The sequence below is a fragment of the Hypanus sabinus genome, chromosome 3 (genome assembly GCF_030144855.1).
Source record: "Hypanus sabinus isolate sHypSab1 chromosome 3, sHypSab1.hap1, whole genome shotgun sequence".
In the NCBI taxonomy this organism is placed as follows: Eukaryota; Metazoa; Chordata; class Chondrichthyes; order Myliobatiformes; family Dasyatidae; genus Hypanus; species Hypanus sabinus.
The window spans coordinates 21,715,241-21,738,375 of NC_082708.1; the positions used below are offsets into that span (position 1 = coordinate 21,715,241).

The following is a 23,135-nucleotide window of genomic DNA, read 5'->3' on the forward strand; positions in this document are numbered from 1 at the left end:
TGGTGGTGTAACAGTGGTCCAGTGTGTTGTTTCCTCTGGTATTGCAAATGATCTCTTGATGATAATTGCTTAGTGATTTTTTTCAGACTGGCCTGGTTAAAATCTCCCAAAATGACGGTGAAGGTGTTAGGGTGTTCTGTTTCATGCATGTTGATCCCATTGCTCAGATCAGCTAAAGCCTGATTGACATTGGCCTGAGGTGGAATGTATACTGCTACCAAAATGATCCTGGAAATCTCTGGATTGGATGTTGTGCAATGAGGATGAGTTGATTAGAGAGCTTAAGGTAAAAGAACCCTTAGGGAAATTGATCATAATATGATCAAGTTCACCTGAAATTTGAAAATGAGAAGCTAAAGTCAGATGTATCCGTATCACAGTGGAGTAAAGGGAATTACAGAGGCATGAGAGAGGTGCTAGCTGAAATTGATTTGAAAAGTACACTGGCAGGGAGCAATGGCTGGAAATTCTGGAAGCAATTCGGAAGATATAGGACACACACACCCCAAAGAGGAAGAAGTATTTTAAAGGCAGGAGGACACAACCATGGCCAACAAGAGAAATCAAAGCCAACATAAAAGCCATAGAGAGGGCATATAATAGAGCAAAAATTAGTGGGAGGTTAGAAGATTGGGAAGTTTTTAAAACCAACAGATGGTAATTAAAAGAGTCATTAAGAATGAAAAGATGGAATATGGTAGTAAGCTAAGTATGGTACCAAAATTTTCTGCAGATACATTAGGTGTAAAAGAGAGGCGAGTGGATATTGGACCACTGGAAAACGATGCTGAGAGGTAGTAATGAGGGACAAGGAAATCGTTAACGAACTGAATAAGAATTTTGCATTAGTCTTCAGTGTGTAATACATTAGCAGAATGGTGGAAGTTCTGAAGTGTTGCGTCACAAGTGCGTGAAGTTGCTATTAATAGGGCAAAGGTTCTTGGGAAACTGAAAGGTCTGAAGGTAGATAAGTCACCTGGACCAGATGGTGTACATCTCAGGGTGGCTGAAGAGATTGTGAAAGCATTAGTAATAACCTTTCAAGCACCACTAGATTCTAGAATGATTCCTGAAGACTAGGAAATTGCAATGTCATACCACTCTTCAAGAAGGGGGAGGGGCAGAAGAAAGGAGACTATAGTCCAGTTGGTTTGACCTCAGTCGTTGGGAAGATGTTGAAGTTAACTGCTAAGATGTGTTTCAGGGAACTCAGAGGCACATCATAAAATAGGCCATAGTCAGCATAGTTTCCTTAAGGGAAAATCTTGACAAATCTGTTGGAATTCTTTGAAGAAATAACAAGCAGGAAAGACAAAGGATAATCGTTTGATGTTATGTACATGGATTTTCAGAAGGCCTTTGACAAGGTGCCACACATGAAGCTGCTTATCAAGCAATGAACTCATGATATTACAGGAAAAATTCTAGCTTGGATAAAGCAATGTCTGACAAGCAGGAGGCAAAGAGTAAGAATAAAGGGAGCCTTTTCTGGTTGGCTGCTGGTGACAAGTGGTGTTTCAGGGTGGTCTGTGTTGGGACCAATTCTTTTTATGTTATATGTCAATGTCTTGGATGATGGAATTGTTAGTTTTGTTGCAAAATTTGTGGATGATATGAAAATAGGTGGAGGGGCAGGTAGCTTTGAGGAAGTAGAGAGGCTACAGAAGGACTTAAGACAGAATTGGAGAACGGCCAAATATGTGCAGATGAAATGCAGTGTCAGGAAGGTGTATGGTCATGCTCTTTGATAGAGACTATTTTCTAAATGGAGAGAAAATTCAAAAATCTGAGGCATAAAGAGATTTTGGAGTCCTTGTGCAAGATTCGCTAAAGGTTAATTTAAAGGTCGAGTCCGTGGTGAGGAAGGCAAATGCAATGTTAGCATTCATTTCAAGAGGACAAGTATATAAAAGCAAGGATGTAATGTTGGGACTTTATAAAGTACTGGTGAGGCCTCAATTGGAGTATTGTGAGCAGTTTTGAGCCCCATATCTTTGAAGGGAGAGGGTTTAAAGGAGGTTCATCAAAATGATTCCTGGATTGAATGGCTTGTCATACGAAGAGTGTTTGATGGCTCTGGGTCAGTATTCACTGGAATTCAGAAGAATGGAGGGGGGATCTTATTGAAATCTATTGAATGTTGGAAGGCCCTGATAGGGTGGATGTACAGAGGATATTTCCTCCGGTGGGAGAGTCTAGGACCAGAGTACACATAGGTGGGCATCCTTTCAGAACAGCAAAGAAGAGGAATTTCTTTTGCCAGAGAACGGTGAATTTGTGGAATTCATTACCACAGGCAGCTGTGGAAGCCAAGTCTTAAGGCAGAGGTTGATAGATTCTTGATTGGTCAGGGCATAAAGGATATAGGAGGAGTGAAGGCAGGAGATTGGAGCTGAGGGGGAAAATGGAACAGCCAACATAAAATGGCAAAGCAGACTTGATTGGCCAAATGACCTAATTCTGCTCCTATTTCTTATGGACTTATGGTCTTATCAGCAGTTTCTGAAATACTCAATCCACCTTGTCTGGCACCAATACTCTTTCTGTAGTCAAAGTCACTTTGATCACATTTCTTCTGCATTTTGATGTTTGATCTCAACCACAAATGAACCTTTTACTGATGTCTGCACTCACAAAAATATTTCAGATTCTGCCATCTGTATTCCATTAGTCGGGAAGTCTAGGATCTGAAGACCCAGCTTTGGAATAAAGGGTTGTCCCTTTAAAACTGAGATGAGGAATCAAAATCAGGATTATCATCACTAGCATATGTTATGAAATCTGTTGCTTTGCAGCAACAGTGCAATGCCATAAATAAGATATACTATAAATTATAATAAGAAATATATATTAAAGTAATAAACTAGTTGTGCAAAAAAAAAGCAAAAATAGTGAGGTAGTGTTCATAAGTTCATGGCTTGTTTAGAAATCTGATGGTGGAGTGGAAGAATTCCTGAAATGTTCAATGTGTATCTTCAGGCTCCTGTTCTTCTCTCTGATGGTAGAAATATGAAGGTGGCATGTTCTGGGTGGTGGGGGTCCTTAATAATGGATGCTGACTTTTTGGAGATGTCCTTGATGTTGGGTAGGCTAGTTTGTGGTCATGGACTGATTTCCTCTAACAGGTCACCAGGTGGTAATGAATTGCTATAGTAGTGCTTGGTTGTTTTCTCTCCAGGGTCAAAAGGTAGCAAAACTGGTTAGTGAGACACTAATACAACTTGGGGCGTCAGAGTTCAGAGTTCAATTTTGGCTCTGTCTGTAAGGAGTTTGTATGTTCTCCCCTTAAATGGAATGGACTTATTCCAGGTGCTTTGGTTTCCTCCCACAGTCCAAGGTCTTTTTCTGGCTTCTAGTCCCGATGAAGGGTCTCCAGCTAAAACAGCGACTGTTCATTCCCTTCTATAGATGCTGCTTGACCTACTGAGTTCCTTCAGGATTTTGTGTGTGTTAATTAGCTACTTTTTGCATGTGAACAATTGATTTCAAGTTCTGCAGTTTGTAACACTGCTGGGATATCTTCAGCTTCAATTAATTATTCAGTCCTTTAAGCTGGTCTATCATATTATACCTTGGGACCATAAAATGTAGAAACAGAATTAGGTCATTCAGCGTTTTATAACTGTTCCACCACTCAATCATGGCTGGGCTGACTTTTTCTCACCCCCAGTCTCATGGTAATCTTTAATCCCCTTACCAATCAAGAACCTTACCAATCTTTGCCTTAAATACACACAATGATTTGGCCCTGACATCTTTCTGTGGTAACGAATTCCACAGAATCACCATCCTCTGACGGAAGGGATCCCTCTTCATCTTAGTTCTACCTACCTGCATCCGGAATATAGCCCTCCCTATCCCTCCCATCCGTATACCTTTCCAAAATGTTCTTAAACATTGAAATTGAGCTTGCATGCACTGCTTGCATTCAATTATTTTGTGTTTTATATTTGTAATTAACTTATATCACTTTGTGGAGATCTGTTTTCACTTTGACGCGAAAGAGTCTTTTTCTGTTGATCAGTGTCAAAAAAAACCCAAATTAAATCCACCGTGATTCCATGTTGTAAAACAATAAAACATGAAAACTTCTAAGGGGGTGGGGGGGGAGGGTGAATACTTTATATAGAGACTGTAGGAAGGAATGAATCTTCGGTTAAAAGGCTGTCACAACATCATGAGATGAAGAGCCTATACTATGCTGTTTTTTAAGGTGGCAGAAATCGGTAATCAAAAGTGAGAGTGTCTGGGTGATACGTGCAGCTCTTCCTTAATAAGTAACGTATTAATCAATGATTTCACTGCACTAAATTGCACGGTTACATCCATTCATGTCTGCATAGCGCTCGGAATGTTCTATTATGTCGCTGCACCACAGTGAAAGTGCAGCTTTAATGAGAAGAATTCTGGATGGGGAAAATAAGAAATTGCTTATTACCTTGCCCGTCCTGCTGTGATCATTGAATTCCTTTCAACATAGTGTTGCTCCCCTCAGGGAAAAGAATGTAACGCTCAGCTCTAATACCTCACTGCCTTTTTAAAGGGATGAGTAATAGTCCTATTTGACCTTTTCCTGTTGTTACCCTGCGCTATTCTCTTCCCAGTTCATGCCGACCATGCTCCATCGAACGTTACTTGATGCTGATGATCCTGCTGCCGACGTGGTTCTCAAACTACGTTTAAAAGACGGGTAAACCACTCACTGAAGTCATCTCAAAGTCACTTGAGTGAAACCAGTCACTGCACTCAGAGAGCACAATATTAGGGACACCTGCTTGTTAATGCACATATTGAATCAGCTAATCATGCGGCTGCAATTCCATGCATAAAAGCATGCAGGCGTGGTCAAGAGGTTCAGCTGTTGTTCAGACCAAACATCAGAATGGGGGAAGAAATGTGATCTACGTGACTTTGACCGTGGAGTGATTGTTGGTGCCAGATGGATTGATTTGAGCAGCTCAGAAACTGCTGATCTTCTGGAATTTTCATGCACACCAGTCTCTGGAGTTTAGAGAAAATGGTATGAAAAACAAACAAAAACATCCAGAGAGTGGCAGTTCTGTAGGTGTAAGTGTCTTGTTAATGAGAGAGGTCAGAGGAGAATGACCAGACTGCTTCAAGCTGACGGGAAGGCGAAGTAATTCAAATAACAGTGTATTAACAACAGTGGTATGTGTAAGTGCATCTCTGAATGCACAATACGTTGAACATCGAAGTGTACAGGCTACAGAAACAGAAGACCATGAACGTATACTCAGTTCCATTTTATTACATAGAGGAGGTATCTAATTAAAGTGGTCACTGAGTGTAAATTCATCATTATGTTGAAAATTTGATGCTGAAATCTGAAGGCTGTACTATATTTGAAAAGTTTATACTGCAGTTTATTTGCAAACTAGTTAATTAGGCTAATTTTCCACACAGCCAGTGCCATTGGCTTCTCCAAAGTGTGTGCAGGTGAGATGAGCCAGGAATCTTTTGTCACGTCTGCTTCTCTGAGCAAAAACATTGCTAGAGGAAGTTCTTGTTCCAGCCCTTTTTCTACTGGCCGTCCTCCTTCTCCCTACAGTCCTGATGAAGGGGCTGGACCCGAAATATTGACCATTTTTTTCCCTCCAAAGATGTCATCTGACCTACTGAATTTCTCCAGCATTCTGCGTGTTGTACCTTTTTCCAGCATCTGTAGCCTTTTCTGTTACCACAGGAAATATTGCCTTTTACAAGGGTTTAATTGTTAAAGCAAGTATTTATTTACTTATTTTTTTATGTGGCGATACAACATGGGACAGGCCCTTGCAGCATTTCAAGCTGGGTCACCCAGCAAGCCCCGATTTAACCCAAGCCTGATCACTGGACAATTTACAAGGAGTAATTAACCTACTAACTGGTACCTGCTACGTCTTTGGACTGTGTGAGGAAACTGGAGCACCTGAAGAAAACTCACACATCCCCAGGGAAGACGTACAGACTCCTTACAGATGACGCCAGGTTTGAGCTCCAAACTTCAATCCCCTGAGCGTAATAGCATCACACTAGCCCCGACCCTACCGTGCTATTGAGGAAGTTGTATAGTTGTGTAACAAAACCAGAAAATGCTGGAGAGTTCAGATTCCGACTTATTTGTCATGCGTACAGCGAAATGCGTCGTTGATGTGTTAACAGCCAATAGAGCCAAGGATGAGCCCGGGGCAGCCCGTGAGTGTCACCACACATTCTGTCATCAGCAGAACATTCCGCAAAAATTCTGCAGAACAGCACAAGCAACAACAACAACAAAACAAAATATCAACGCAAAACAGTCAGCAAATCGGGCAGCATCTGCGGAAAGAGAAATGGTCAATGTGTCATTTCTCCTTCCGCAGATGCTGTCTAACCTGCCGTGTCTTTGCAGCATTTTCTGTTCTTGATTTAGATTTTTGGCATCTGCAGCTTTTTAAAAAACTCTTTGGTCTAGTACCTGTGTCTCTCATAAACTTACTGATAAACAATCGGCGTCTTCCTACCAGGGTTGAACTATCTCATACCAAAAGGCATGAGTTTAATATGAGGGGGGGAATGTTTAAAAGAGATGTTGGGGCAAGTATTTATACAGTGAGTGATAGATGCCTCAAATACTCTGCCAGGAGTGGTGGTGGAGGCAGATAAGATGGAGTCTCTTTAGACAGGCACGTGGGTATGCAGAAAATGTCGGGATATGGATAATATGTAGGTAGAATGGACTAGACCATAAGACCATCAGAATTGGGCCATTTGACCCATCAAGTCTGTTCCATCATTTCATCATGGCTGATTCATTTTCCTCTCAGCCCCACTCTCGTCCCTTGTTGTCATTACATTGGCTTAGTTATTTTTGGCGCAGCATTTGGCAGTGAAAGGCCCTATCCTGTGCTGTACTGTTCTATGTTCTGCGGTGTCGTCCCTGATCAGAGTTCCTTCAAGATGGGAGAAAAGTTATATAGGTTAGTTTCTCAGTCAACTGCCTTCAACTAGCAGAGAGGATTTCCCTGTGTCTTCTAAGTTGGAAAAAATTGCTGAATGTTAGAATTAAGCAACTTTTGCTCCCCTGGGGAAAATATCAGCGAAAGAAGTGTCACCACCTTTTTCGTTTTTACCTTTTTTTTCGCTGTTGGTTGTGACAAAAAAGCTATGTTAGTAATGCGTAATCTAAGAGGCGGTGATGAAGTGCTGACTGAGTACAAAAGAAAATGAACCATTGTAGAGCAGAGACTAGTTACGAAGGAACATATTGCCCTGGGGAGACAGCTGGGAATAGAAAACTTGCAGAATAAAGTTGTTTGCAATAAGCTGCTCCCTTCATCTGTCCTTATGTAATTTCCTTGCCAGACATGAGGGTGAAAATGGATTTGAAGTAGACTTGCCTTTGCCATCTCGGATATAATAAGCCCAGCATTCAAAGTTATTTCATCTTCAACGTTGGTCTGTTGGTTACATTGTCAGAAAGTAACTGAGAGTCTCCTCAAGGAGCCTTTGATTTATTCCAGACTGGGGTAACAAGGAGCTTGAAATAATATAAGTCCACAACTGCTTGTAAAGCTCTTTTCCACTGGCCCAGGAAACATTTACTTGCAGGTATCATTTGCAAGCTTCAGTTGACACTGGTGTAGTTCCACCACACTTTGTTGGTTTTGCCAGCTGCTACGTTAAAAACCATATGTTCGAGTACTTCTGCCTGTAATATTTAAATGGATACGATCTTTCTTAGATTATTATATACTGTAGCTGATCATTTTCTGCTTGATTTTGTACATTATTTTGGTGGCAGCAGTACAATGCAATGCATAAAAAATTGTGTGTGTATACACACACACACACACACACACACACACACACACACACACACACACACACACACACACACACACACACACACACACACACACACACACACACACACACACACACATTTTTTATATATTGCCGTGCTGGATCTCTAAATAAAATAAATAAAAATAAATATACATATGTGTGTTATCTAAAAAAGTAAGTAAATCAAAAAGAGAGCATATACAGTGAGCAGCAAATCATAAACACGAGAGATACTGCTGATCCTGGAAATCTGGAACAATACGCACAAATTGCTGGAGGAACTCAGCTGGTCAGGCAGCATCTATGAAAAAAATGGTCAATGTTTTGGGCCGAGACCCTTTATTAGGGCTCTTCACCAGTTTTCCTCTGCCATCAGGCAGAAAGTGCGGCAGCATTGGAACCAGAGCTGTCAGACTGGGAAAAAAACTCCTTCCCCCAGGCTGTTAGACTTCCTAATGTCCAGCTGCCACCCAGCACACATGTACACCCTGTCTGAATGCCCTGCCACCCCACTCCATAACTCACAGGCACACTCTCATCCTGCACTGGTCACTATTCATCTTTTATTGCTGCTGTTCCATAAATTTATACAACTTCTTTGTTTTGTTATAATTGCGTCAGTAGCATTAAACAGTCTTTTATAAAAAAGCACCTCGCATTTTATGTCAAACTGTCAATCTTCAGGCCATGCCACTCAAGTCAAGTCAAGTCACTTATTATTGTCATTTCGACCATAACTGCTGGTACAGTACACAGTAAAAGTGAGACAACGTTTTTTCAGGACCATGGTGTTTATGACACAGTACAAAAACTAGACTGAACTACGTAAAAACAACACAGAAAAAAAACCACACTAGACTACGGACCTACCTAGGACTGCATAAAGTGCACAAAACAGTGCAGGCATTACAATAAATAATAAACAAGACAATAGGGCAGTAAGGTGTCAGTCCAGGCTCTGGGTATTGAGGAGTCTGATAGCCCGAGGGAAGAAACTGTTATATAGTCTGGTCGTGAGAGCCCAAATGCTTCGGAGCCTTTTCCCAGATGGCAGGAGGGAGAAGAGTTTGTATGAGGGGTGCATGGGGTCCTTCATAACGCTGTTTGCTTTGCGGATGCAGCGTGTAGTGTAAATGTCTGTAATGGTGGGAAGAGAGGCCCCGATGATCTTCTCAGCTGTCTTGTGATCTGAGATGGTGCAATTTCCAAACCAGGCAGTGATGCAGCTGCTCAGGACGCTCTCAATACAACCCCTGTAGAATGTGATTGTATTATTTTATGACAGTTTGTACTGGGTCATAACTATATGTTCTATGTATGACTAAATGTGCTATGTGTGACTGTATGTGCTGTGTTTTGCACCTTGGTGCCAGAGGAATGATGTTTCACTTAGTTGTATACATATGCAGTGTTAAATGACAATAAATTTCAACTTGAACTGTATTTGTAGTTCTCTTTCTCTACAGCCCAGAAAATATTATACTTACATCTCTTTCTTTGATTGTTTTTGCAGATACACATTAAGGGTCCTGAAGATTTCCAGCCTGTTTATCTTCGTAGTCATTTGCTCAGTAGGTGTTCTGTTTTCTGTTAGCTCATGATGAGCATTACTTAGCTTTCATTATTTGTGAACGTCATCTGGAGGAAAAGTTGCGATGTGCAGACTCAAATGAATTATGGCTAATGGTACTGGTCTCTGACAAACACTATTGGTAGGGAATGGTTTTGGTTCAATAGACAGTAGGTGCAGGAGTAGGTCATTCGGCCCTTCTAGCCAGCACCGCCATTCACTGTGATCATGGCTGATCATACACAATCAGTACCCTGTTCCTGCCCTCTCCCCATATCCCTTGACCCCGCTATCAATAAGAGCTCTATCTAACTCTCACTTGAATGCATCCAGAGACTTGTCCTCCACTGCCTTCTGGGGCAGAGCATTCCACATATCCACCACTCTCTGGGTGAAAAAGTTTTTCCGCATCTCTGTTCTAAATGGCCTACCCCTTATTCTTAAACTGTGGCCTCTAGTTCTGGACTCATCCATCAGTGGGAACATGCTTCCTGCCTCCAGCATGTCCAATCCCTTAATAATCTTATATGTTTCTATCAGATCCCCTCTCATCCTTCTAAATTCCAGTGTATACAAGCCCAGTCGCTCCAATCTTTCAACATATGACAGTCCTGCCATTCTGGGAATTAACCTTGTGAACCTACGCTGCACTCCCTCAATAGCAAGAATGTCCTTCCTCAAATTTGGAGACCAAAACTGCACACAATACTCCAGGTGTAGTCTCACCAGGGCCCTGTACAGCTGCAGAAGGACCTCTTTACTCCTATACTCAATTCCTCTTGTTATAAAGGCCAGCATGCCATTAGCTTTCTTCACTGCCTGCTGTACCTACATGCTTGCTTTCATTGACTGATGTACAAGAATACCTAGATCTCGTTGTACTTCCCTTTTTCCTAACAACTCCATTTAGATAGTAATCTGCCTTCCTGTTCTTGCCACCAAAGTGGATAACTTCACATTTATCCACATTAAACTGCATCTGCCATACATTTGCCCACTCACCCAACCTGTCCAAGTCACCCTGCATTCTCATAACATCTTCCTGACATTTCACACTGCCACCCAGCTTTGTGTCATCAGCAAATTTGCTAATGTTACTTTTAATCCCTTCATCTAAATCATTAATGTATATTGTAAACAGCTGCGGTCCCAGCACCGAACCTTGCGGTACCCCACTGGTCATAGCCTGCCATTCCGAAAGGGACCATTTAATCGCTACTCTTTGTTTCCTGTCAGCCAGCCAATTTTCAATCCATGTCAGTACTCTGCCCCCAATACCATGTGCCCTAATGTTGCCCACTAATCTCCTATGTGGGACTTCATCAAAAGCTTTCTGGAAGTCCAGGTACACTGCATCCACTGGCTCTCCCTTGTCCATTTTCATAGTTACATCCTCAAAAAACTCCAGAAGATTAGTCAAGCATGGTTTTCCCTTCATAAATCCATGCTGACTCGGACTGATCCTTTTACTGCTATCCAAATGTGTTGTAATTTCATCTTTTATAAATGACTCCAGCATCTTTCCCACCACTGACGTCAGGCTAACCGGTCTATAATTCCCTGTTTTCTCTCTCCCTCCTTTCTTGAAAAGTGGGACAACATTAGCCACCCTCCAGTCAGCAGGAACTGTTCCTGAATCTTTAGAACATTGGAAAATGATTACCAATGCATCCACGATTTCTGGAGCCACCTCTTTAAGTACCCTGGGATGCAGACCATCAGGTCCCGGGGACTTATCAGCCTTCAGACTCAACAGTCTATCCAACACCGTTTCTTGCCTAATATAAATTTCCTTCAGTTCATCCTTTACCCTAGTTCCTTTGACCACTATTACATCTGGGAGATTGTTTGTACCATTGTACCACTGTCACTGTACCACTGCAATTTTCAGAGATAATTCTGTGAAATGCCTGCTGCATCACTGTGTGGTGCAGAAACCACAGTGATGGACAGGAGGGCAGTACAACAAGTAGTTAAAATTGCCCAACGCATCACCAGTACCAGCCTAACGGCATTTTCGAAAAGGTGCAAGCAAAAAGCCAGCAATATTATGAAGAATCCCACCCACTGTGCTTGTACCATCAGGGAAGAGGCCTCACAGCATCTACACCAGGGCCACCAGACTCAGAAAGAGTTACTTCCCTCAAGCTGTCAGGCTGATCAACACCTCCACCCATTAACCCACTCCACCACCACTGCATACACCTCATCTAGCGTCACTTTCTGTCGTACATTCAGTTTGTGTAGAAAATGTTGAGGAAATCTGTTCAAGAGGGAACTAGACTACGTGAGGACAACCACCACTGTATGGCAGAGGGCATGTGGCAGCTGCGAAAGCAGAGACTAAACAACCAAAAGACTCAGCTACTAACCACAGCCACTACTTCCTCGTGCCCAAGCTGTACCAGAATATGTGGATCCTGAATTGGCCTCTACAAGTAACTGAGGACCCACCAACCGACAACCCCCAAGAAGAACTTCATTCTTAACTCGAGTCATCGCACCACTACTACTGTTGCGTATTTATATTTGTGTAATATTGTAGATATTTTGTCTGAATAAGAACGCTTACTTGTTTACATTATTCATTACAGATCATATGTAAAAGTACGTGAATGGTATACGTTATTATGCCACCACGTCATATGTGCATACCTCACTAAAGTAAGAATGAAGTAGACATGCTATCCCCAATTTTGTATTGTGTCCTTTCTGCTTTTTGTGTTTTTTTTATGCTGCATCCGATCAGGAGTAACAATCATTTTGTTCTCCTTTACACTCATATACAGAAGTATGACAATAAACAACCTTGAATCTTGAATATTGAATCACTTAGTACATCCGAGGCACAACAAGAATGTGTGTTGTTTCCTATTATACAGTTCAGCAAACATCCAACAGACTTGTGCTCCATACATCGATGTAAGCACACTGCTCTATTCTCCTGATGATTTAAAATATATATTGAGGCGTTTCTTTTCTCATGACTTTATAAAGTGTCAAAAGCAGGCTTAGTAAATTTCCACCTCAAAAGATTTCTTTAGCTCAGTTTTAAATTAAATGGCTCTGTGTTTAATTGGTGTGAGGACACTATCCTTCAGGGCACTTCGGGATCAGAGCAACACTGTCCGTACCTTATTAGAGTATTCATTAAACTTTGTCACATCGGTGTAAAAGTGGGAATAAAAGCGTTGGTACATGGAGCTTAGAAAAATAGAGGGCTATGGGTAACCCCAGCTAATTTCTAAAGTAAGTATATATTTGGCACAGCATTGTGGGTCAAAGGTCCTGTATTGTGCTGTAGGTTTTCTAGGTTTTTCTGTTTCTAAAAAGGCTAAACCACAGGGGAAAATGTGAAACCCTTTTGTTCCGTGTATATTTTCTTCAGCCTCAGGTTTGGAGAGCAGGAGAACTTATTTATGAATTATTTCGAAAAACTTGTAGCAAAAGATAATGGAGCTGGAGGAACTCAGTCCTGATGAAGGATCTTAATGTGAAGCATTGATTGTCCATTTCCCTCTGTAGTTGCTACCAGACCCATTGAGATCCTCCAGCACCTGTTTCTGTTGCTCCAGATTTCCAGTGCCTTCAGTCTCTTGCATTTCCATTTTAAAAACTTGTATTCTTGTGTGTGTGTTGGTTGCTTGGGTACAGTCTTTCATTGATTCTCAAAGTTCAAAGTAAATTTTATTATCAAAATACACATATGTCACCATATACAACCCTGAAATTCATCTTCTTGAGAGCATACTCAACAAATCTATAGCAAAGTAACTATAACAAGATCAGTGAAAGATCAACCAGAGTGCAGAAGTTGACAAACTGTGCAAACCCCTTTCGTTCAAGAGCCTGATGGTTGAGGGTATCATGGTTCTTGGATTTACTGAGTATGTCTGCAAAAAAATAAATCTCAGGGTTGTATTTGGTGGCATATATGCACTTTGATATTAAATTCAGTTTGTACTGTGAACTTCCTGTCTACTAAAATTACACAATGCTGGTACCTCTGGGAGTTCTGGTACCACCTGATCTCTCAACTCTTGTTATCCAGCTAGCATGCACACTGTCTAGCTGACTTTCAGGTTCAATGTGTGTCGTAGACATTTAGAATGAAAACAGCCATTTTGTTACCCAATTGGATTGATCTTGACTATCAGCAAAATAGTTCCGCAGCATTAATTCTTCCAAATGAATAAATGATGTTTAAAAAAAAAAGTTAAAAAAATGTGTATTTGTTTGCTAAATGGTCCAGTAGGTTTCCTCTTGGGTCATCTGCTCCTGCGATTTTGTGATTGGTCTGCAAATATTGCATATTCCAAAATAGCTCTGGAAGCCTGGTGTCATTATGGAAGTAATTTTCCTTTGAGTGGTTGAGTAGATTGGGTCTATACTCTCTGAAGAACAAGAGGTGATTTTATCAAACACTTACAATTCTGTGGATTTTTCACAATGTTTTGAGTATATTTCACTTGGCAGAATTCCAGAATTCCAGAATTAGGGTTATAATCTCAAGAAGAATGAGTTGTTTTAGCAGAATTATAATCAGACCTGAAGAAAGATTAGTATAGGAGGTATAATCTAACAATCAGATCGGGTTGGATAAGTGGTGTTTGAAGTTGGAAATTCCTTTCCAAAGAATGTTAGAAATTTCAAAAAAAAACCTCTTCTTCAGGCAATAGTGGATGCTTTGTTAGTTGTTAACATTAAATTTAGATTGATAGATTTCAGTTCAGCCGACATATTAAAGGATATGACACAAGGGATGAAGAGAAGTCACAGAGAATCTTATTGCATTGCAGAATACAGCTGCAGAGCTAAATAGCTTACTCCCTTAGCTATGTTACTCAATTTATGAGCAATGATGGTTTGCAAACAACATTATTTTCTCTTCATTCCAGGTTCTATTTAGCGTTCATCCGGATCACGAGATCCCCCGGCAAATGGTAGCTGTTTCACCACTTGAAAGCACTTGTATCCTTTTCCAATGCAATTATTCGCTTACTTCTGTGCCATGTATAGCTATCCTTTGTGCTAAGAAACTTGTTTGGAAGAATCTGGGTGAAATGCTACTCTCTGAGCAGTTTGAGGTGAGACTTCTTGATTTAGTTATATTGAATTGTATTTTAAACTGGAAGTGGTTACAGGTGTTTAGTAGCTCAGACTGCCTAAAGAAAACGGCATCCAACATCAATAATCCCCACCGTCCAGGCCATGCTCCCTTCTCACTGCTGCCATTGGGAAGGAGGTGCATGGGCCTTGGCTCCCTCAGCAGTAGGTTCAAGAAAAAGTATTTCCCTTCAACCGTCAGGCTCCTGAACCAGCATGGATAACTTCACTCACCACAACACATTGAACACAATTATAGATTCACTTTCAATGGTTTTATAACTCACATTCTCTGTATGTATTTATGTATTTATTTATTTATTTACCTATCTATCCCTCGATTGATTTATTTATTACCTTTTTTCTTTCTGCATTTGCACAATCTGTCAGTATTTGTATATCTGTATTTATTCATTGATTCCATTGTACTTCTTGGTTCTACTGTGACTGCTTACAAGAAAATGAATCTCAGGGTGGTATTTGGTAACTTATGTGAACTTTGAACTTAATGTTGATTAGTGGGGAGGCGGATGTGAACCTGCCCTGTTTTGCTGCATCGAGTAATTGATGGGGAGATCCATATCCTCTACCACTCACAAGGCTGAAACCAGCAGGTTGCTGGTAGAACCCAGATGGAGATGAGAGGGCGTACAGGAGCGAGATATACCAGCTAGTTGAGCGGTGTCACAGCAACAACCTGGCACTCAATGTCAGTAAGACCAAAGAGCTGATTGTGGACTTCAGGAAGGGTAAGATGAGGAAAGACGAACCAATCAGAAATGGAGAGGCTGAGTAATTTCAAGTTCCTGGGTGTCAAGATCTGTGAGGATCTAACCTGGTCCCAACATATTGTTGCAGCTATAAAGAAGGGAAGACAGCAGCTATATTTCATTACAAGCTTGAAGAGATTTAGTTTGTCAAATAAAACACTCAAAAACTTCCATAGATGTACCATGACAGGCTGAACACTGTTTGGAAGGTGGGGTGGGGGTTTGCTACTGCACAGGTCTGAAAGAAGCCCCAGAAAGTCATAAAATTAGTCAGCTCCATCTTGGACACTAGCTCCTGCAGCACCCAAGACATCTTCAAGGAGCGGTGCTTTAGAGAGGCAAAGTCCATTATTAAGGATGCTCATCACCCAGAACATGCCCTCCTCTCATTATTACTGTCAGGAAGGAGGTACAGGAGTCTGAAGGCACACACTCAGTGATTCAGGAACAGCTTCTTCCCCTCTCCCATCCGATTCCTAAATAGACATCGAACCCGTGAACACTATCTGACTTTTCTTTAATATATATTATTTCTTTTTTTGCACGATTTATAATCTATTCAGTATACATATATATATTTATTGTAATTGATTGATTGATTTGTTTGTTTATTTCTTTATTATCATGTATCACATTGCACTGCTGCTGCTAAGTTAACAAATTTCACGACAAATGCCGGTGATACTAAAACTGATTGATGCTGGCTGTGTCCAGTTCTGGGATCTTTCCATGAGGTTGGTCTTCCCAAACTGTCCACAGAGCAGGCAATGTCTCGACATGGAGCTTTGTTGATCTTTGAAAGATCTTTTTATGTACAATCAGTGTGACTTGCCCTCTTCTCATGGCTACTATCAGGGAAGAGGTACAGGAGCCTGAAGACACACACTCAATGTTTTAGGAACAGCTTCTTTTCCTTTGCCATCAGATTTCTGAATGGACAATGCACCCATGAACACGAGCTCACTATTTGCTCTATTTTTGCACTACCTTATTTTTTATATATATTGTGGATTCTAGATAATAGGGGCACAATGAGTCCAGTACATTTTGGCCCAATTAAGTAGCTGCCACAATTAGCCAGTTTTGTGAAAATACTTAAAAAGTTTTTAAGAACACAATCTAATTTTAACTGAATATCCAACTATGTATTTAAATGAAATACAGAACAAAGTAGAACACTGCCAGTACACTATAGTACTATAAAACTGTGCATTAGTTCCTAACAGTTATTGATAGAAGAATTGTATGCTGCTGTGTTCTTTTGATTGATTGTAAATGAACAAAATCAGCGCAGATACCTAGTGCAGGTAATGGACTGCCTTCATGCCATGCTTTTGACAACTGCATCCTCCAAATCTTCATTTTCAGTGTAACATTCAAAATGATAGTCAATACCTTCAAATTCTTCGTAGTTCCTAACTTGTTGAAGCAGTGAAATTGTTTGACTTTAACTCCTGGCTATTTCCTGCATCTCCAAGCATGAAACCTTCAAACCACAGTGAGCAATACAGTTCCGAGGGGTCTTACTGCTTATTTCTCACCAGTGACAAAAATCATTGCTTTTTGAATGCAGAAGCACACATCTGATGCTATTTAATACTGTTTGCTCTAAGCATGGTGTAGCATCTAAGTGCTTGTGACTGATGCTAGTTAGAAACTGTTCAACAACAGGTTCCTGTTTCAATTAAGTGGCACAGTGTCCCAAATAAATAAAGGAAATCCCAACTATTTTCTTGATTAGTTTTTGTTTTTTAAGAGACATCTGAAATAAGTGGCTGGCACGATAAACCCAATTAACCAAATCCACTGTATACATTTCTTATTGTAACTTATAGTCAATTTCATGTATTACATTGTACTGCTGCCACATGCGAACACATTTTTTCACCTACATCAGTGATAAATAACTTGATTCTGATTCTGACATCTTGTTTCACTCAGTCAACTTACCCACAGTTGTTCATAATGGCCCTCAACCCTCCAGTTTCATTTATTTTCAACTCCCCTTCCTCATTCCCACACTGCCCTGTCATTCTTTTACTCTGTGCTCTGCCACGGTGAGACCAAGTGCAAACTGGAACTACAGCACCTCACGTTATGCTTGTGGGGGCGGGGGGGGGGGGGGGAGACTTCAGCTCAACGGCATGAACACCGAATGCTCCAATTTCCAATAGTGCTCCACCTTTATTCTCTTCCCTCTCCCTACAATCCACCCAGGGTCTCTCTCCCTTTGTTCACCTTTCCATCCATGCCCCCCTGTTCCCAAGAGTCATCTATCCTAATCTGGTCCCATCTGCCTACTACATGCAAGGTCATCTACCTGCATTAGTTTATTTTTTAAAAATTAGATTAGCCCTTCTGGCCCTCCAAGTCATGCCACCTAGCAGTCCTCTGACTTAATCCTAGTCTAATTTACAATGCCTAATTAACCTATCAACCATCTTTGCACTGTGTGAGGAAACCGGAGCACCCAGAGGAAATCCATGTGGTTATGGGGAGAACATAAAAATTCCTTAGAGGCAGTGGCGGGACTTGAACCAGAGGACTGTACTGTGAAGTGTCGTGCTAACCACTTGGCTACCGTGTTATCCCGTTTTGATCCCTTGGTCCGTGTTTGGTATCCCCTCCCCCACGTGATTCCATCTTCCCATCAGCCCTCCCTCATCTGATCCCATCTACCAGCCCCTGTATCTACCCTTTGCCTCCCTTTCCCCATGTAACTCCATTTGCCTGTTCTTAAAATATATTTCTACCTAACACCTTCCACCCTCTGTCTCAGCACTCCAACCTCCTCCTGACTGTTGGTTTTAACAGACCGATAGGAGTGCCTCATTTATGCGCCATTAGAGTCATTGCATAGCGAACTGTTGTCTTATTACTTGCATTTTCCTTTCTACAGTGCAAGCCTGTTATCACTGCCTTGAACATACTTCTATCGTATCTATTGCTTCATCTCTCAAGTTACAAAGCTTTTATTTTTGTAACTCTTAGGTTACAAAACTTCTATTTTGTAACTAATTCTGTCTTTGTAAATGCGAAATAGACTTTGGCGCATTATGTAGACCCCAAGGAGAACTATTTTCAAAAAAAAAACATTCACATCGCAAAAGAAAAAAATGCATCCAGGAGCAGTTTTCTAAAGCTGCAGTTTGTTGTTTGAAACATATTTTTCAGGGACTTGTGTGAAATTCTAGTTTCTCAGTACCCCACTTTCACGCAGTGAAGATAAAATTAATTGCACAAGGTGGCTGTTTCAAAATCTACACTTTGTTGCAATGACCTTTACCAAACCTTTGTGGAAACAATCCAAAAATAATATGTTAGATTTCTCGCTGGGGACATTATTGAGATGTTCAGTGCCCTTAGCGCTGATGCCTGGGGAGCACTGCGTGTGTTAATTAAGTAACTGCAAATTTGATGAAATACTGGAATTGGATAATTTCCGTTTCATCTTTCATGTAGTGGGTACCTTCTCTGTTATCTGCGGAAGTTGCCTCTTATTGATCTTTGCTGTGGCCCGCAGATGTTATCGTTTTTATTTTAATAATTGTGCTTTGCAAAGGGGTGGCCACAATTAGTTATCGTTCGACTGGCCTGCATGTGGTGTTGATGCAAATGAGACTCATGGAATAACAGAGCACAGAATGGGCCATTCAGTTTGCAGTACTTGCGTCAGCTTTTTGAAGGGTTTATTTAGTCCCATTCCTCTGTTGTTGATTTATAGTGCTCCAAGATGTTTTTGTGAAAGTGGCTGTCCAAACCCTTTTGTAAGCTATAACTGAATTTGTTCTTATTTCAGCAGAACACTCCAAATCATAGCAACTTACCACACGAAAAGATACTTTCCTCATTTCCCCTCTGTGTCTTTTACTGAATGCAAAGGAATTTTGACGCCTCTTGTACTGTCAAACCTATAACTGGAAACGGTGTTGTATTAGTTATTCCATCTTAATGTTCATCAATTTGATCCCTCTCTCCATTCCTGTGAATCTCCTCCAAATCTTGTCTCAGCCACAGTTGTCTTGATGGGCACATCAGTTTCAAGAGTATCATTTGATTAGTTGTACATATAGGTGAAATCTGTAGCCATCGATGTCTGTCAAGTAATATTTCACTCTATCTTCAAAAGCTACCTTAACTTTGGCCAGACACAATCCTAACCCACCACCCTAATGCTCCAGTTTGAGAAACTCATGTTGTGAAGGATATTCACAACATGAGAAATCCCTTCAGTGTTAGAGCATTCTGACTGGCTGTATCACCATCTAGTATTGGGGGGACTACTGCACAGGATCGAAGAAAGCTGCAGAGAGTTGTAAAATTAGCCAGCTTCATCATGGGTACTAGCCTCCGTAGCATCCAGGTCATCTTCAAGGAGCAGTGCCTCAGAAAGGTAGCATCTGTCATTAGGGACTTCCACCACCCAGGACATGCCCTCTTCTCATTGCTACCATCAGGAAGAAGGTACAGAACCCTAAAGGCATACACTGAGTAACTCAGGAACAGTTTCTTGTCCTCTGCAATCTGATTTCTGAATGGACATAGAACCCATGAACACTATATAATTGAAAATACACTTGGACTAAGATGTTGACTATCCTGTGCTATCACCAGTGAGATCACTAGTTGATCTGCCACCTGTCTTCAGGAGTTTTGGCCCGCTTATGATCAAGACTCCCTTCAGGTGGTGGGCCAGCAGTGCTAAAGCACCACCTCCCACTGGTGAGCTTAAAAACTTGACATCTGCCTCTATCAGAGTTGTTGGTCATTTCCATCCAACGGATAGTCTACTCTTCAGGTGTCTTTGCAACTACTGAAGGGTTTGAAAAAGATGGATACACTGTCCAACTATCTGCCCCTCTGGATGTACTCGGTCCACACTCATGATGATCCTGTCTCTGCTGCCTCAGCTACAGCCCTGCTGGTTGACTTGATCTCTCTTCTAGTGAAGCCAAGGTCACGCAGCCACTTCTGGAAGGTGAAGGCATTAAAGCCACAGCAACCTACTTTGAATGGATAGCGTGAGACCTTCCACCCTCTGTCTCTGCACTCTGATCTTAATTCTGTGTACTTGGTTAACTTGCGATCATGGGCTTCATCGATGTTGTCTTCCCAGGGGACTGTGAGTTCACCAATAACCACTTCTCTACTGGTGTCAGACCAGACGATTATATCTGGATGCAATGTGGTGAAAACTATTTGCTCCGGGAAACTGCCTTTCCCATCCAGGTCGGCCATGACACACCAACCATTGGCTGAAGAAAGTATGCTTGATCGTGGGCCTGTGCTGTACACCCTTGACATAGAGCCTTCTTTCACAAATGATATGCGATGTTCTGTGCAGCATGGGGCATGAGCTAAGTTGTGCTGCTGTACTCTTTGCTCAACCGCTTCTGTTACAACTTTGAGAACAAGTGTACATGCCGCAGGAAAGATTGACTCTGCATGCACTCAAAATATGTTGAAGTGTTCCCTTCTCACCACGAGCAGCACACCTGTCTGTCTCATCTTCATACCAGAGGTTGGCAGGTGTTAGGAGCAGATCGTACGCCGCTCTGCATAGAAAGTAAACGCAGAGCGGTTCCATCTGCCTCAGAACATTCCAAGATAGATGTCGTTGTTCAACACTTTCCCACCAGGTCCAAGCCCCTTGTTTGACCAGGCCAGCTGTTTTAGCTAACCTCTTCTCCTCTTCTACCTCTTGTATTTCTTGTGTTACAAGCTCATGGCAATCCTTACCTGTAGAAGATAACCACCACTTGTGCATTGTCCATCCAAGTCCTTGGCAGCCTAGCTGGGCAGCCCCAACTGTCTCCTTGTGCTTCAGTCTAGGCTCTGCCTGATCAACTGCTCCATGGGCTGACCACTTCCTGCCTGATCTCACATCCGGCTGGATTTTCTTGATGACAGGGTCTTTTGAGTCTCGAAGCATCAAGAATGATCCTACCTTGGCTACCTTGGCCTCTTCAACAAGGGATTGCACTGGGATGGTAAGCTTTGTCCAGCTACTGTGGATTGCAACATTGGCGAGGCTGCTCGGTACTCCAAGCCACTTCACATACTTGTTGGTCTTCCATTCCATTGCCTCAACATGCGACACTGCCACTTCATGAACAGTTAGTGGCCACATTATCTGTGGCATCAGTCCGTACTGCAAGCACCACAGCTTCAACATGCCAGGCAAGCCACACTTCTCGACAGACACCAGACCTTTGCTGATCTATTCTCCTGTCTCTTGAACCCTCTTGGTGTCTTTCAGCTCCTCTGAGGAAGTATATATATATATTTACTGCGATTCCCAGTTTTCTTTTTCTCTCTGTTACCATGTATTGCATTATATTACTGCTGCGGAGTTAGGAAATGTCACCACATATGCTGGTGATATTAAACCTAATCCTGATTGATTCTTTGTAGGTGAAAGGGACACCCATGCACGAATGAGATGGAGGTGATGGTCTACACTCAATGTGATATTAAACAGATTAGCTTTATTTGTCTCATATACATCTAAACATACAGTGAAATTTTGTTGTAGCTTATGGCAGCTCTATGGAACCTTAGTAAGACTACAATTGGAATATTGTGTTTGGTTATGGTTGTCCCATTATAGGAAGGATGTGGAAGCTTTAGAGAAGGTGCAGAGGACATTCACTAGGATGTTTCTTGGACTAGAGGGCATGTCTTATAAAGACAGGTTGCATGAGCTTGGGCTCTTTTTTGGAGCGAAGGAGGATAAGAATTTACTTGATAGAGGTGGACAAGATGATAAGAGGCATTGATCGAGTGGATAGCCAGAGACCTTTTCTCCCCCAAGGGTAGAAATGGCTAATACAAGGGGGCTTAATTTTAAGGTTATTGGAAGAAAGTATAGGGAGGATATCAGAGGTAAGTTCTTAACACAGAGAGCAGTGGGTGTATGAAATGCCCTGCCAGGGATAGTGGTAGAGGTCGATACATTAGGGGCATTTAAGAAACTTTTAGACAGATACATGAATGATAGAAAAATGGGGGGCTATTTAGGAGTGAAGGGTTAGATTGACCTTAAAGGATGTTAAAAAGTCAGCACTATGTTGTGGGCAGCAGGGCCTGTACTGTGCTGTAATGTTCTATGTTCTATGCTTCTCAGACCAACACAGACTGAGGATGTGCTGGGAGCAGCCCACAAATATCACCATGCTTCTGATGCTAACATAGTATGCCCACAATTTACTAAGCATAGCACCTGCGTCTTTGGAAAGTGGGAGGAAGCAGGAGCAGCTGGAGGAAACCCATGTGGTCGAGGGGAGTATGTACAGACTTCTTATAGACAGTGGTGGAAATTGAACTGTAATCACGATTGCTGGTGCTGTAAAATGTTACGCTAACTGTTGTGTCTGTGCACAACTACATATATATTAAAAGCATACATGTGAGAGATGTCTTTAACTGGTGTATTCCAGAGGGAAAGAACAATGTGCGTGCATGGACAACAGACCAATACGTAATGCCAAGAGGGAGGTCATTGCTCTAAAAGAAATTGATCCATACTGTACACTACACTTTCTCCCTCTTTAGATTAATGCTCCATAAAACTGTATATGTACAAAACATTCAATTTCCTTTTCATAAACCCAAATTCCAAATAAGCGTACTTTCACAATAACAAGCCATAACTAACTTCATAGTTCTGAAGGTTCAGTCTATTGGGTGGCACTATGGTTCTGTCGGGATAGGGCCTCTGAACCTGTAGAGAGGCATTCAGGTTTTTGGTAGGTGTCTTCTCTAAGACAACGTTCTTGGTTTCTGGTGTCACATTGCTGTTAGTGATAACATCACTGACAGATAAGTCCGGTGACTGTAATGTGTCCGTCTTATTAGAGGCA

General features: G+C 41.6%; 1 protein-coding gene across 1 annotated transcript in view; it reads left to right on the top strand.

Moving 5' to 3' along the window:
* oca2 (oculocutaneous albinism II) overlaps nucleotides 1-23,135 on the top strand; it is a 507,586-nt gene that overhangs the window by 102,062 nt on the left and 382,389 nt on the right. Inside the window, exons 5-6 of the mRNA XM_059963277.1 lie at nucleotides 9,341-9,398; nucleotides 14,296-14,368. Coding sequence (XP_059819260.1) covers nucleotides 9,341-9,398; nucleotides 14,296-14,368 — 131 coding nt within the window. The remainder of the gene's footprint in view (nucleotides 1-9,340; nucleotides 9,399-14,295; nucleotides 14,369-23,135) is intronic.